This window comes from Aulonocara stuartgranti (genome assembly GCF_965226115.1).
Source record: "Aulonocara stuartgranti genome assembly, chromosome: 3".
NCBI classification, from domain to species: domain Eukaryota; kingdom Metazoa; phylum Chordata; class Actinopteri; order Cichliformes; family Cichlidae; genus Aulonocara; species Aulonocara stuartgranti.
In genome coordinates, this window is record NC_138941.1 from 61,254,488 (window position 1) to 61,267,271 (window position 12,784).

Genomic DNA, 12,784 nt, shown 5'->3' on the forward strand with positions numbered 1-12,784 from the left:
TAAACTTACCTTTGTTTGTACGATGGTCTTTCGTTCTACACGGTGCATTTCAAGGTCCTGTACCCATCCGTCGGTAAACTGTACCTGGGCTTGTTGCAGTGACCTGAAGTTACTAAACTTCATGAATGTATGCACTGGTGGTGGTGAAAGTTGGGCAGCACGCTAACGTCTTTTGTCCACTCTGTGTGCTCGTAAGGGTCTAACCCTTTCACTCCTTTGATTTTTTTCCACGTATCTTTTCTTTGCCTTTTCGTCGAGTCTGTCTTTGTACAGACCAGCATTGTTATCCTTCGTTTTGTACATACCTTTTTTGGGGGGCAAAGAAAAAGCAAGAAGGTATTGGAACCGGAGAATGAACGTTTTGCAGTGCTGCAAATACTTGCATTTGATGCGGTACTTGGATTGTTTTGCCACGAGTTCCCGGCATGCAATGGGCAAAAGTCACGTGGTCTGTCAATCTGGATTGTGGGCTTGTTGTTCCTACTGAGGTTCAGACAAACTGTTTGGGTTTCTGGTTGGGGGTCGGCGTGGCTTGTGGTGGGAGGGGCTTTTGCTTCTCTGATGACTCTCCCTGGTCACTAGCTGTGGATAAATAAAAGTAGAAAATGAGGAACTGTCACACTGATCTGAGCCCTGAAGTGAAAAATAAACTGAATATGAGCATAATGGAGCTGAAAATAGGTTTAAGGTTTAAAACAAGAAAAGAAAATGCACAGTTCTCATACCCGGAGTGTACCGTCGTCTTTTATATGCAATCTAAGGTTTAAGTTCTAATGACCGAAAATCAGGCTGATCTAAACTACATCTACATAAAAAAGTCAAAAGAGAAGACTCATATGACATTTGTTATTCATATTTTAATAAATAAAAAAAAAATGTGAATCCTGTGACCAAATCTAAAAATCAATGAAAAATTTGACATCACTCTAAGCCACCACCAAAGGTGTGCAATACAGTAAATGTTGGTCTCAATCTGATACTAGATTGAGACCAACGTTTAATGAAATGCTCTAAAAGTTAAATTAGACAAAGATGATCAGAGAAAATAAAAACCATAGTTTTTAAATGATGATTTCCCTTTTTAAGAAAGAAAAAAACAGCGGTTTTGTGATAGGCTGACGTTTGTTTTCTTGGTTTTAACTGGATTTCTTTTTACAGTTTCAGGACTTTTGTACAAAAACACATAGCTTGTGGTAATTAAGCTTCAGGTTTTGGTGAAGCCCTCAGAGGTGAAATACAAATGTGTGTGTGCATGTATTTGTGACTTACTCTGTAGCTTGGAGAGAGAGTACTCCAGCCCTCTCATGGCTTTAGCTTGGTTACTTTTAAACCTGGCGAGACCGAATTCCTGGCGGAGAAAGACAAAGAATTAGTCAAAGATAAATACCCGCACCATACGTTAGCTGTATATAGATACTGACGAAGTGTCACATAGTTGGTATTGGTATCTTGGCTTGGCTTGAGAGCCAGGAGGTATTACTTCACAATGTTCTGAGTGTTTGCAGACAAGTCAGCATCTTCCATGCAAACTATGGGCGACAATGGACAATCTGATAAGAGACCAAACCAATCGCAGACAGAATTTTGGTGCAGCACCCTCTTTGCAACGAATTTCCCCAGCAACAACTCGCTAACTAGTCAGGGGTTTTATTTATGACCTGCATTGCCAAGGAGTAACCGAGATATTAGCTAAGCCAACATGAAGCTATGTAACAAGCATAACAACCCAACTGCAAAAATAATGGAATAAAATTATAATCGCAAACATGCAGAACATTAAGGCAAACTAAGCAGCCGTTATCAAGTTCGTGTTGACCACACCTCCAGCCATTACTGGGGATCTTTTATAGAGATTGAAAATGTGATGTCATTCTGGGGTAAAACCACAAAGGATTCTGGGAATTCGTGGCAAGAGGTACTAGCGCACGCATGCTTTCACATGAAAACAGTCACACAGGGATAAAAAGAAACACAAAAAATGGCGAGAAGCTGTTGTATTATTAACTGCAATAGCTGGTCGCATGACAGCCACGGGAAGCCGACGGGTAAAGAGATTGTTTATGGGATTACGTCATGGAAGAGAAATTGTTCAAGCCATGTTTCCGAAGTAACAAGAGCTGACGTATGGCCTGGATTGGAGCAATTTGAAGACCAAATATAACGTTTCAGAACACTCCAGCTCACATGTTAGTCTGCTCCAAGCATTTCCACAACAGTAAGTCTTCTGTTGTAGTTATTACGTAATTTATCATAACATAATTGGTGATGTAGGTTACAAGTAAGTCTTATATTGATTTGAATAGAATTCATTGCGCTATGCTGCTTTGTTCACTGTGGCTTTGCGGGCTAATGTTTGTTATGTTTTGTAGGAAAACCAATGCAAAATGCTGGAATGTGATCCAGACTGAGCACCCTCTATCAACCTGGATCATACTGAGTTTAAAGCTGCTACCACAGCCAGATTTGATCGGTTAAGAGAGAGCGAGATCAAAACAGCCACGAAAATCCCGCATATATGTGCCCAAGTGTTGTTTTCAAGCAATCAAGTGATGAATAACTGTTTTCTACTATGCTGGTTTCCAATGTTGTTGTTGTTGTTTTTTTGTTGTTGTTTTTTGCATTGTTGATTTGTTTTTTATTGAAGCAGCTAATAAAGCATAATGGAATACAATTTTGCCTCTTTCTTGTAAGATTCTATAATAGAATGAAACAATAATGCCAGTTATAAAGAAAGACAATAAATTGAATGAATTATGAAACACTTATTTTTTTTCTATTAGATCTGAAAATGTTGTGTAATACTACAACCTGAAACTACAAACAGATTTCGTTGGCCTGTACAGAAGAAAAAGGGAAAAAAAATGTAACAACAGCTGTGAAATGGAATAGTCCAAATCACCAAAAGTAAACTGGACCTGGGCTTGTTGCAGGGATCTGAAGTTAATAAACGTGAAGTGCATACACTCACACTTAGGACCATACAATAATAAATATGTCCGTGATGAAAGTTGGGCAGCACGCTAACGTCCTTACTCCACTCTGTATGCTCGTATGGGTCTGACCCTTTCAATCCTTTGATTTTTTCCTTGTCCTTTTTTTTTGCCTTTTCGTCAAGTCTGTCTTTGTACGGACCTGCCGTGTTGTCCGTCGTTTTGTACATAACTGTTTTTGGGGTAAATAAAATGCAATTAGGGATTAAAACCACAGAATTAATGATTACCGGTGCTGGAAATACTAGCGCTTGATGCAGTGTTTTGATTTTGTTGCCACGGGTACCCACAAAGCAATGCACGAAGGTCACGTGGTCTGTCAATCTCTATCAGAAATACACTAAGAGAAGCTGGTGTGTTCTTTATACTTTAAGTGATAGTAGGTTGAGTTTGGGTTTTGGTGGCCAATTTTCCCTAGGACTGAAACATTTGTATGTTTGTGTATACCTGTATGGGTCGACCCAGTCCATATACAGCTGTGGAGATCCAGGCCTCCCTCCTCAATTTGGTCCAAGATGGCTGACCATGGTTCTCTTCAAACAGACACCGCTCCACAACAGTCTTAGAGGCAGAGACGGTAGAAAATGTACAAAAAAGCCCGTTTTTACTCCAAACACAAACTGTTCAAGCACAGGAAAAAGTATTATATTCAACCCGGAGGGCGGTGCACTGTTGGACGGACCAATCGGAGTCTACGCTGCGGGACTGTTTTGATCACGCGGACTGGGAAATGTTTCACGTGGCTGCTAGGGACATTGATGAGTACACAGACTCAGTCTGTGGATTTATCAGGAAATGCGTGGAAGATGTCGTCCCATCCAGAACAGTTAAATCCATCCCAAATCAAAAACCCTGGATTAACGGAGATGTTCGCGCGGCACGGAGCACCGCCTTTGCCTCCGCGAACACATCGGACTACAAACACGCACATTACCAACTCCGGAAGACGATCAAAGCAGCCAAACGTGAGTACAGGGACAGGGTGGAGCAACAGTTTGACAACCCTCGGAGTATGTGGCAGGGACTAAACACGATCGCAGACTTTAGAGGGAAACCCAGCACACCGCAGACCACGGCCTCTCTGTGTGAGGATCTAAACGTATTCTACGCTAGATTCGACACAGCGAACACCATGAGACCGGACAGGGTGCGCACCGCGGATGACGTCAGTGCGCACACTGTGTCTGAGGAGGATGTGCGGAAGTGCTTCAGGAAGGTGAACGCACGCAAAGCTACAGGTCCGGACGAGATTCCCGGCCGCGTCCTCAAGTCATGCGCGGCTCAGCTGGCTGGAGTGTTCACGCACATCTTCAACCTTTCCCTCTCTCTGTCTGTAGTCCCAGCCTGCTTCAAAATGGCCACCATCGTCCCTGTACCCAAATCCTCCACCATCTCCTCATTGAACGACTGGCGACCTGTAGCCCTGACCCCCATCGTAAGCAAATGCTTCGAGAAGCTGGTCAGGGACTTCATCTGCTCTGCACTACCCGACTCACTGGACCCTCTACAGTTCGCATACTGCCACAACAGGTCCACTGATGATGCCATAGCCCTGACACTACATACTGCCCTGTCACACCTGGAGAAGAGAGACACGTATGTGAGAATGCTGTTTGTAGATTACAGCTCAGCATTCAATACCATCGTTCCCTCGAAGCTGGACAGGAAACTGCAGGATCTAGGACTGAGCAGCTCCCTCTGCAGCTGGATCCTTAGCTTCCTGTCTGACAGACGCCAAGTGGTCAGACTGGGCAGCATCACCTCATCCCCCATCACACTGAACACTGGTGCTCCACAGGGGTGTGTACTGAGCCCTCTCCTGTACTCACTCTACACCTACGACTGCACAGCCACTAACAACTCCAACATCATTGTGAAGTTTGCGGACGACACTACAGTGGTGGTTCTTATCACCAATGGTGATGAGATGGCTTACAGGGAGGAGGTCAGCGCCCTGACCACTGGTGTCAAGACAACCATCTCACCCTCAACGTCGCAAAGACAAAGGAGTTGATAGTGGACTTCCGGAGGTGCAGAGAAGTACACACCCCCATCACCATCAACGGCGCTGCTGTGGAGAGAGTGAGCAGCTTCCGGTTCCTTGGTGTACATCTGGCTGAGGATCTTACGTGGTCAGTACACACAAACAAAACAGTGAAGAAGGCGCAGCAGCGCCTCTTCTTTCTCAGGAGACTGAAAAGATTCGGCATGAGCCCCCGCATCCTCAGGACCTTCTATCACTGTGCCATTGAGAGCATCCTCACTGGATGCATCACCACCTGGTATGGCAACAGCACCGCCTACAACTGCAAAGCTCTCCAGCGAGTAGTGCGGTGCTCTGAACGGATAATTGGAGGTGAGCTTCCCTCCCTCCAAGACATCTACAGGAAGCGCTGCCTGAGGAAAGCGGGGAGGATCATCAAGGACTCCAGTCACCCCAGCCATAAACTGTTCAGACTACTTCCATCAGGAAGGAGGTTCTGCAGCATCCGGTCCCGTACCAGCAGACTGAGAGACAGCTTCTTCCATCAGGCCATCAGACTGCTGAACACTTCATAGACACCTCACCTCCACTACTGGAACTTCAACATTATGCACTACATACTGTACAGCAATGCCACTGTTTTGCACATGTCTCAACTCTGTATATTTTTATATATTTTATTTATTGTTTACTCTATTTAATTTGTAAAATATGTGTACACACACACACACGTAGAAAAATATTTAGTATACACATCCAGAAATGCATATACTATTATATATTGTACATATATTTATTAGTTTCAGATCAGCCATTCTTGTATTTTGCCTGTTTACATTATTGTATTTTGCACAACTCTGTTGCTTATGAAGCTCGCACACAAGAATTTCACTCACATGTGCTGTACCAATGTACCTGCACATGTGATGTGACAATAAAAGTGATTTGATTTGAACTTAGTTAAATACTGAAAATGTTAAAACCAACCAGACTGTAAGAGGCCTTGTAGTTTTCCAGTCAAAAAGCATTTATACCTGTGTCCAGTGCAGTTCTTTAAATCCGCAAATTCATCCATTTTCTTGTCCTTTCTGAGATGAGCAAAAGTGGAGAGAATGGCCTCATTTAGGCAACTATCTCCAGCCTTTCCAGCAAGGCATTCCCAGTCCAGTCCTGTTTCTGTCACAGGTCTCCTCACAGCTGGACATGCCCAAAACCCCTGACCTAGTCCATCAAAGTCTAGATGTGCAGGAGATCTCCTATTCAGGTGCTCAAACCATGTCAGCTGGTTCCTCTATTACAGTGGTTCCCAAACTTTTTTTGCTGCCTTTGTTTTACAACACGCACACACACGCACAAACACATCCTCCAACCACACACGCCCATATTTTGCTCCATTGTGGTTTCTTTCACACCTCAAACATTTAGTAAACAATTAACCTTCCTGCCTTCTTGGGACCTTTTTGTGCCACTGCTATGTGTTAAATGGCTGCCATTTCCACTGTGTTCAGTGGAATATAACCAAACTTGCCACAGGATAGTTTTTACCTGTCAATGTTAATATTCCAGTGTGAATTCCTTAAATCAGCCTAAAATGGCTGAGCAGCAGAAATCCCCACACCCATCACCCTGGGGACCATTTTCTGCCCATTGACTTCCATTATAAACGCTATTTTTCAACCCCAAATTATCATCATATGATTTTATTTTTTCTTCTTTTCTTGGATGTCAATGAAGACTCAGGGCCTTGAAGTTTTAATTTTTAAATTGCAAAAAAAATGCAAAAAAAATAATGGCAGGTCAAAATGTATGTTGGTGCCAATCTTTGGTCCATCTAAAGGCCTACTTATAATGACAATCACATATTACTTCAACTGGTTTTTTGTGGAAATATTTAGTTTCGTTTTTTGGTTTTTGGGGCTTATAACACAGGGCGCTCATGTAATAACACTGGGATTTGAAGGGTTAAAACAACGAAAATATAATTAAAACTTTACATGAATATTTCAGGGAGAAGTAGTTTTACAAGGTTGGCTAATTTAAAGTGGAATAAAATATGGATATATGGTCTTTTTATGGCGTGGCTGAGAATGGTCCCTAGGGTGATGGGTGTGAGTTTTTTAAAGGATGGCAGGAGGGTTAAGCAAATACAAGTAACTTGCAATAAATTACAGGCAGTAAGAAAGTAAACTATTACACTACGTTCACACCTACACGGGTATTTTTGAAAACGCAGCTGTTTCGTTGACACATAAACAGCATTTCGAATCACCGAAAACGGAGATTTTTTTAAAAACTCATTTTTTTCCGTTTACGTGTGGACGAGGAATACAGAGTTCGTCACGCAACGTCAAAGGTATGTGCCTTTTTTCACGTCACGCTGTGCGCACGTTATTGTTTACATGAGATGAATTGCAGAATGGCAGATAGAGACAAAATACTGTTAATCTTACTGTCTACAGGTTTTACACACTAACATATACAAACGCAGTTACTGTCCCTCCATTTAGAAAGGCAGAGGCGTCACGGTGTGATTATTTTACTGTATGTGTAATAATATTCAACATTGCTATCAATGCATTTTTCAAAAAATGCCTCTCTGTGCAAAATGGGTTTAAAAACATAAACAACTGTGGGATACTGTTTGTCCGTGATAGGGAGAGCACAGTGCTGCTCCCAACGCAGGGAAAACCAATCCTGCAGGGGAGACTTGTGCACTTGGCACTTGTGCAGGTGAAACCAAAGGGCAGATATGCTTCGCCAGATTTTCTAGTCTTTGGCTTAGAATGAAGTTGGTTTGGAAACATATTCAGCGATGCTTCATCTCCTGCTTTGCATTTCTGTGGGCGCCCTGTGCTAGCAGTGTCCAAGAGTTTTGTTTTCTCTCTCCCTCCCTTTTCATACCGCGCCCCCCCTGCAATGGCTCCACACTTTGGGAAGGTCTGCTCTATTACATCTATGACCATGATCTCATGCTTTCATGCTATTCACAGCTCGTGGCCATTTTCTGATTGGTTATCTCAAACTGCAAACTGCCCCATTCAAAGTGGGAGAAATCGCTTGATGACAATAAGACCATCAATCTGAACTCTATCCTATCTGTCATGGGGTGGGGGTGGGGGGGTTAATTAACCACAGTGATCTAATCAGAGCGCATCTCACCATCAGCGTGTTGTGGTTCAGGTTCCAGGTCTTGGTGATGAGCGTGTGGGCCTGAGGGTCCACGATAGAATCTTCCAGGACGTAGACCGCCCGAGCCATGTGCATGGGGAAGACCCGCTCCGCCCAGCCCGGCAGGCGGTTGGTCTTCGTCAGCAGTCGCCTGGACAGCAGGTGGTTGCTGGAGGTGACCTCGCGGTATAGGACATCTTCCGTGAGTACATGGGTGCTGGTACACCAAAACAGATCTATTTTTTTTGAGAACACTCACACATTCTGTTTTTTTAAAATGTCTTTTATTGTTTAAAAAACTGAAGTTCTCCAAACAACACCCAGGGTTGATGCAGTCAAGATAAAAGCACGACAGTTTGGTCCACTTTGTCCATTGTCTGGAGAAAATGGACTAATGTGTTTTTTTTTCTTTTATTGTACTAGATAATAAGGTGACATTTTTCACTGTTTTATAAGGGAAAAATATCAGATTCATTGATGAGAAATGACTTTGCATATTCACTGAAACAATCATTCATGGACTCATTCCGCTTCCTGGGTACCACCATTACCCAGGACCTGAAGTGGGAGCCCACCATCACCTCCGTCATCAAGAAAGCCCAGCAGAGGATGTACTTCCTGAGGCAGCTGAAGAAATTCAACCTGCCAACACGGACGATGATGCAATTCTACACCGCAATCATCGAGTCCATCCTCACCTCCTCCATCACCGTGTGGTACGCTGGAGCCACTATCAGGGACAAACAGAGACTGCAGCGTGTTGTGCGCTCTGCTGAGAAGGTGATTGGCTGCAGACTCCCATCTTTGCAGGACCTGTACACCTCCAGGACACTGCGGCGTGCAGCTCGGATCTCAGCTGACCCTTCTCACCCTGGACACAGTCTGTTTGACCTGCTCCCCTCAGGCAGGAGGCTCCGGTCCATTCGCACCAGAACCTCTCGCCATAAGAACAGTTTCTTCCCCTCTGCTGTTGGACACATGAACAATAAACGTACGACTGTTCCCACCACTAACACATGACCCTACGCTGTGTTCACTGCATCATTCCATGTTTGGCACTGATCACCACCTGCACTCTTTCTACGTAGCACTTTTAATTCTTATTCTCATGTATATAGCTCATGTATATCTCATGCATATATCTTTCTACGTAGCACTTTTAATTCTTATTCTTACTTTTACTTTTTCATGTCTATTTAAGCGCAATTTATGACAGTATGTTTGCACTGAAGCACCGCAGCAATTTCCTAATGTTGTAAACCTGCTCAACATTTGGCAATAAAACCCTTTCTGATTCTGATTCTGATTAATTACCTGTATGGGTTTGGGTAGCGCTGCCAGAAGGCAGCCAGCACCTGATGCCACGGGCTCTTAATGTCCACCTCGCTGTGGAAATACCTCCCCATGTCGGCATGTACTAACAGAGCTCATTCAGCAGCTGCAGGAACAACATAAGAGACAAGTTATATATTTTTTAAATATATTTTGTATTTAGTGTCATGAGTTCCTCTTCATGTTTAAGTTTGTAGAATAAAATTCCTGTCCCGTTGGTATGAACACTCACTGAATTTGATCACGGCAAGCAAGAGAGGATAGGACAGTCGTGCCAAAGTCCCCATTAACAGGACATAGACAGCTGATTGTGCCTGCATTAGTGCCTGAAAATCCGGGTAGCTTTAAATTCTAACAGTGTGTTTAAATGACTTTAGTTTTCATACCACAAAAAGTTTTCAGACGCTAGTTTTCAGACACCAAATGAAAACCGTTGGGGTGAGCACGTTTCTAAATATGCAATTGTTAACAGTAGAATCTAAAGTTGCCACTTTAGTGAAGAAATGACTTTGCGTTGGCCGGGAATTGAACCCGGCTCAATTGCTTGGAAAGCAGCTATGCTAACCACTATACCACCAACGCTCACATCAGCAGAGGGGAAAGTAGAGCAACTTATCCTGTGATTAACACAATACTAGTACTTCTATGCAATGCTTTTCGTCATAGCATTTGTTTACTGTAAAAACTGTTAGCTGCGACCGTTATTAGGTGTTGCTACAGCTCCGAGGCCAGCATTGCTAATCCCTTTGTTTTATAACCGCACTTCACCAGCGGGCTCAAGCTAGTTAGCTGTTTAACGCGGTCGCCGCTTCGTCATCGTCTTCTTTTTTTTTATCTAAATGCTGAAGTCAGCGTCCGAGGTTGCTAGTACAAACACCCTCTACCGTAAACGTCGCAGTCTGTTGTAGCTGCTGAGGAAGCTAACAGCTTCGGCTAGCCAAGTAACGGACGTACATAAAGCGCGTGTTTCTCAAAGCCCGGCGGACTGTAAGGGAGCCGGCATGGATAAAACACAGAAGCGAGGCAGTTCGGGGGTTTCTTTGTAGCAGCTGCTTATTTGAGACAGAAACAAAGAAGAAAAAAAGTGGACCCAGGCGGTCATACGTGCACTTACCGCCTTTTTCCACCAGATGGCAGACTAGACAAGCAGAAATCAGGTCGCGCTGCTTGGTAAACGGTTCACGACTAAATCCACATGATCTGCAGACCGCATGAAGTTTGGAGGTCTGTGGCAACTCTGCAAAAATTTGGTGCCCTCTGTGCACTCACTCTGTCAATTTACATGATTTACATATTTTAGTCTAGGCAACCCAAAATGTGACGTTCACATATGTGGACGCCAGGTTCTAGGAGGTTAAAGAAGTCCAGATGCTTTTCCTTCCAAGCTCCTTAGATCACAATACAGTTTCTCTCAATCTTTTAAAGTGTAAATCTGTCTGTACTTGCTGGTACCACTTCTGTCTGTTGCACTTATTTACTCTAGGATGGGTGTCAGCTAACAGAAAAGGAGTAAATACTTTTTTCCATTGTTACAAAATAAAATAATAAATAAATAACTATACTGTACAGGCAAAAATATACTACAGACACTTTTCAGTTGTGAATTGAAGCAGGCCTGGTCAGATTTAGAGCAAATCTAAGTTTCAGGTGATATATCCACTTAGACTATGGTTTAAAGATCTAATGTTTAAGAGAATAAAGTTGTTATGATGAGATTGAGCAGTGATTGATCCCCTGGACTTGCTTGATACCCTGCACTTTCCACGGAATTCCTATCACATAAGCTGGCCCTGAAGACCTGCACTTCATGTTGTTGATGAAAAAAAGACAGTTGAAAAATGCAAGAAATGTTTAAGAAATTCTAAGATTTTTTTTTTCTTGGGCAGCACGGTGGCACGGTGGTTAGCACTGTTGCCGCACAGCAAGAAGGTCCTGTGTTCAATTCCAACATCAGGCCGGGGTCTTTCTGTGTGGAGTTTGCATGTTCTCCCCGTGTTTGCGTGGGTTCTCTCTGGGTTCCGGCTTCCTCCCACCGTCCAAAGACATGCAGCTTGTGGGGATAGGTTAATTGGATAATCCAAATTACCACTAGGTGTGAATGTGTGAGTGAATGGTTGTCTGTCCCTGTGTGTTGGCCCTGCGACAGACTGGCGACCTGTCCAGGGTGTACCCCGCCTTGCGCCCTATGACAGCTGGGATAGGCTCCAGCGCCCCCCGTGACCCTGAAAAGGATAAGCGGATGGATGGATATTTTTTTTCTTTCGCAATCACTGTTTAAACATAACTACCAAAAGAGCTGTACAGGAAAGGAGTGTCTCCTGTCTGGTAAAATACCATGAATTCAGTCCAGGTTAAATGACTCAATAATATGGGCTGCACCCCATAAAGTAAAGCAAACTTATCTTGTAAAATTAGGGTGACCATATTTTGATTTCCATTTGATTTCCAAAAAAGAGAAGATTTGGCTTAGTCAAGAAAAACTTTAATAATACAATTGCTTAAAGAAAACTTTAACATATTTAAACGATAGGCTTTTACAAGTCAACAACTGCAAAAAAGAGGACGGTTGGTCACCCTAGTAAAATGGTGAAATATTATCCGTTCATCCATTCTCTTCTGCTTATCCAATGGGGAAATATTGTTTTTCTGAAAAATTCTCAATAAATTACTTAGTACAGTGGTCCCTCGTTTATCGGGATAGTTATGTTCTAAAATTAACCCGCAATAGGTGAAATCTGCGAAGTAGCCAACTTTATTTTTATACAATTATTATAGATGTTTTAAGGCTATAGAACCCCTCACAACACACTTTATACACTTTTCTCAGACAGGCATGAACATTTTCACACTTTTCTCTCTTGTTTAAACACTCTCAAAGTTCAAACCTTTGTAGAAAAATAAGTCCAGTATTATAGAATGAAACCAAAGAAACCCGCAGGTGACTTTGACGGTGCAAAATGTTTCATCGCCATTGTTGTGTTTGTTGGCGAGAAAACTTACAAACACACACTACAGCACTTCAAAGCCACACTGGTAGCGATCAAAGATTTATTTAAACTTGACAAGCTGGACACATTCTGTAATGTACTGGAGACACGGCACGAGATTGATTGACAATGGTCACCCTGTACACCTCTGACTTCTGCTACAACTCTGAATTATGCCACATTCAGAAGTTTGCAGATGACACAGCCATCATGGGGTGTATCTGGGATGATCAGGAAGAGGAGTAGAGAAGTCTGGTGAGGAACCTTGTCGCGTGGAGTCACACAAACCACCTGCAACTCAACACCTCAAAGACTAACGGTGT

At 43.1% G+C, this 12,784-nt stretch overlaps 1 protein-coding gene across 1 annotated transcript; it reads right to left on the minus strand.

Annotated features, from left to right (window-relative positions):
- Window positions 1-471: 471 nt before the first annotated feature.
- LOC309692362 (PRELI domain-containing protein 1, mitochondrial-like) lies at window positions 472-9,902 on the minus strand. The gene is made up of 6 exons (XM_082510760.1): window positions 9,707-9,902; window positions 9,457-9,580; window positions 8,134-8,359; window positions 3,438-3,551; window positions 1,270-1,348; window positions 472-582 (listed from the first exon to the last, which is right to left on the minus strand). Exons 2-6 carry the CDS (start codon window positions 9,546-9,548, stop codon window positions 491-493), a joined length of 603 nt encoding a protein of 200 aa, XP_082366886.1. The 5' UTR covers window positions 9,549-9,580; window positions 9,707-9,902; the 3' UTR covers window positions 472-490.
- Window positions 9,903-12,784: the final 2,882 nt, after the last annotated feature.

Coding starts and splice junctions, on each gene's coding strand:
- LOC309692362 (XM_082510760.1), bottom strand. CDS start 9,548: ATGGGGAGGTATTTCCACAGCGAGGTGGACATTAAGAGCCCGTGGCAT. Junction 8,360..9,456: donor CGCTACCCAAACCCATACAG/GTAATTAATCAG, acceptor TTGGTGTACCAG/CACCCATGTACTCACGGAAG. Junction 1,349..3,437: donor GACTGGGTCGACCCATACAG/GTATACACAAAC, acceptor TTTCTCCGCCAG/GAATTCGGTCTCGCCAGGTT.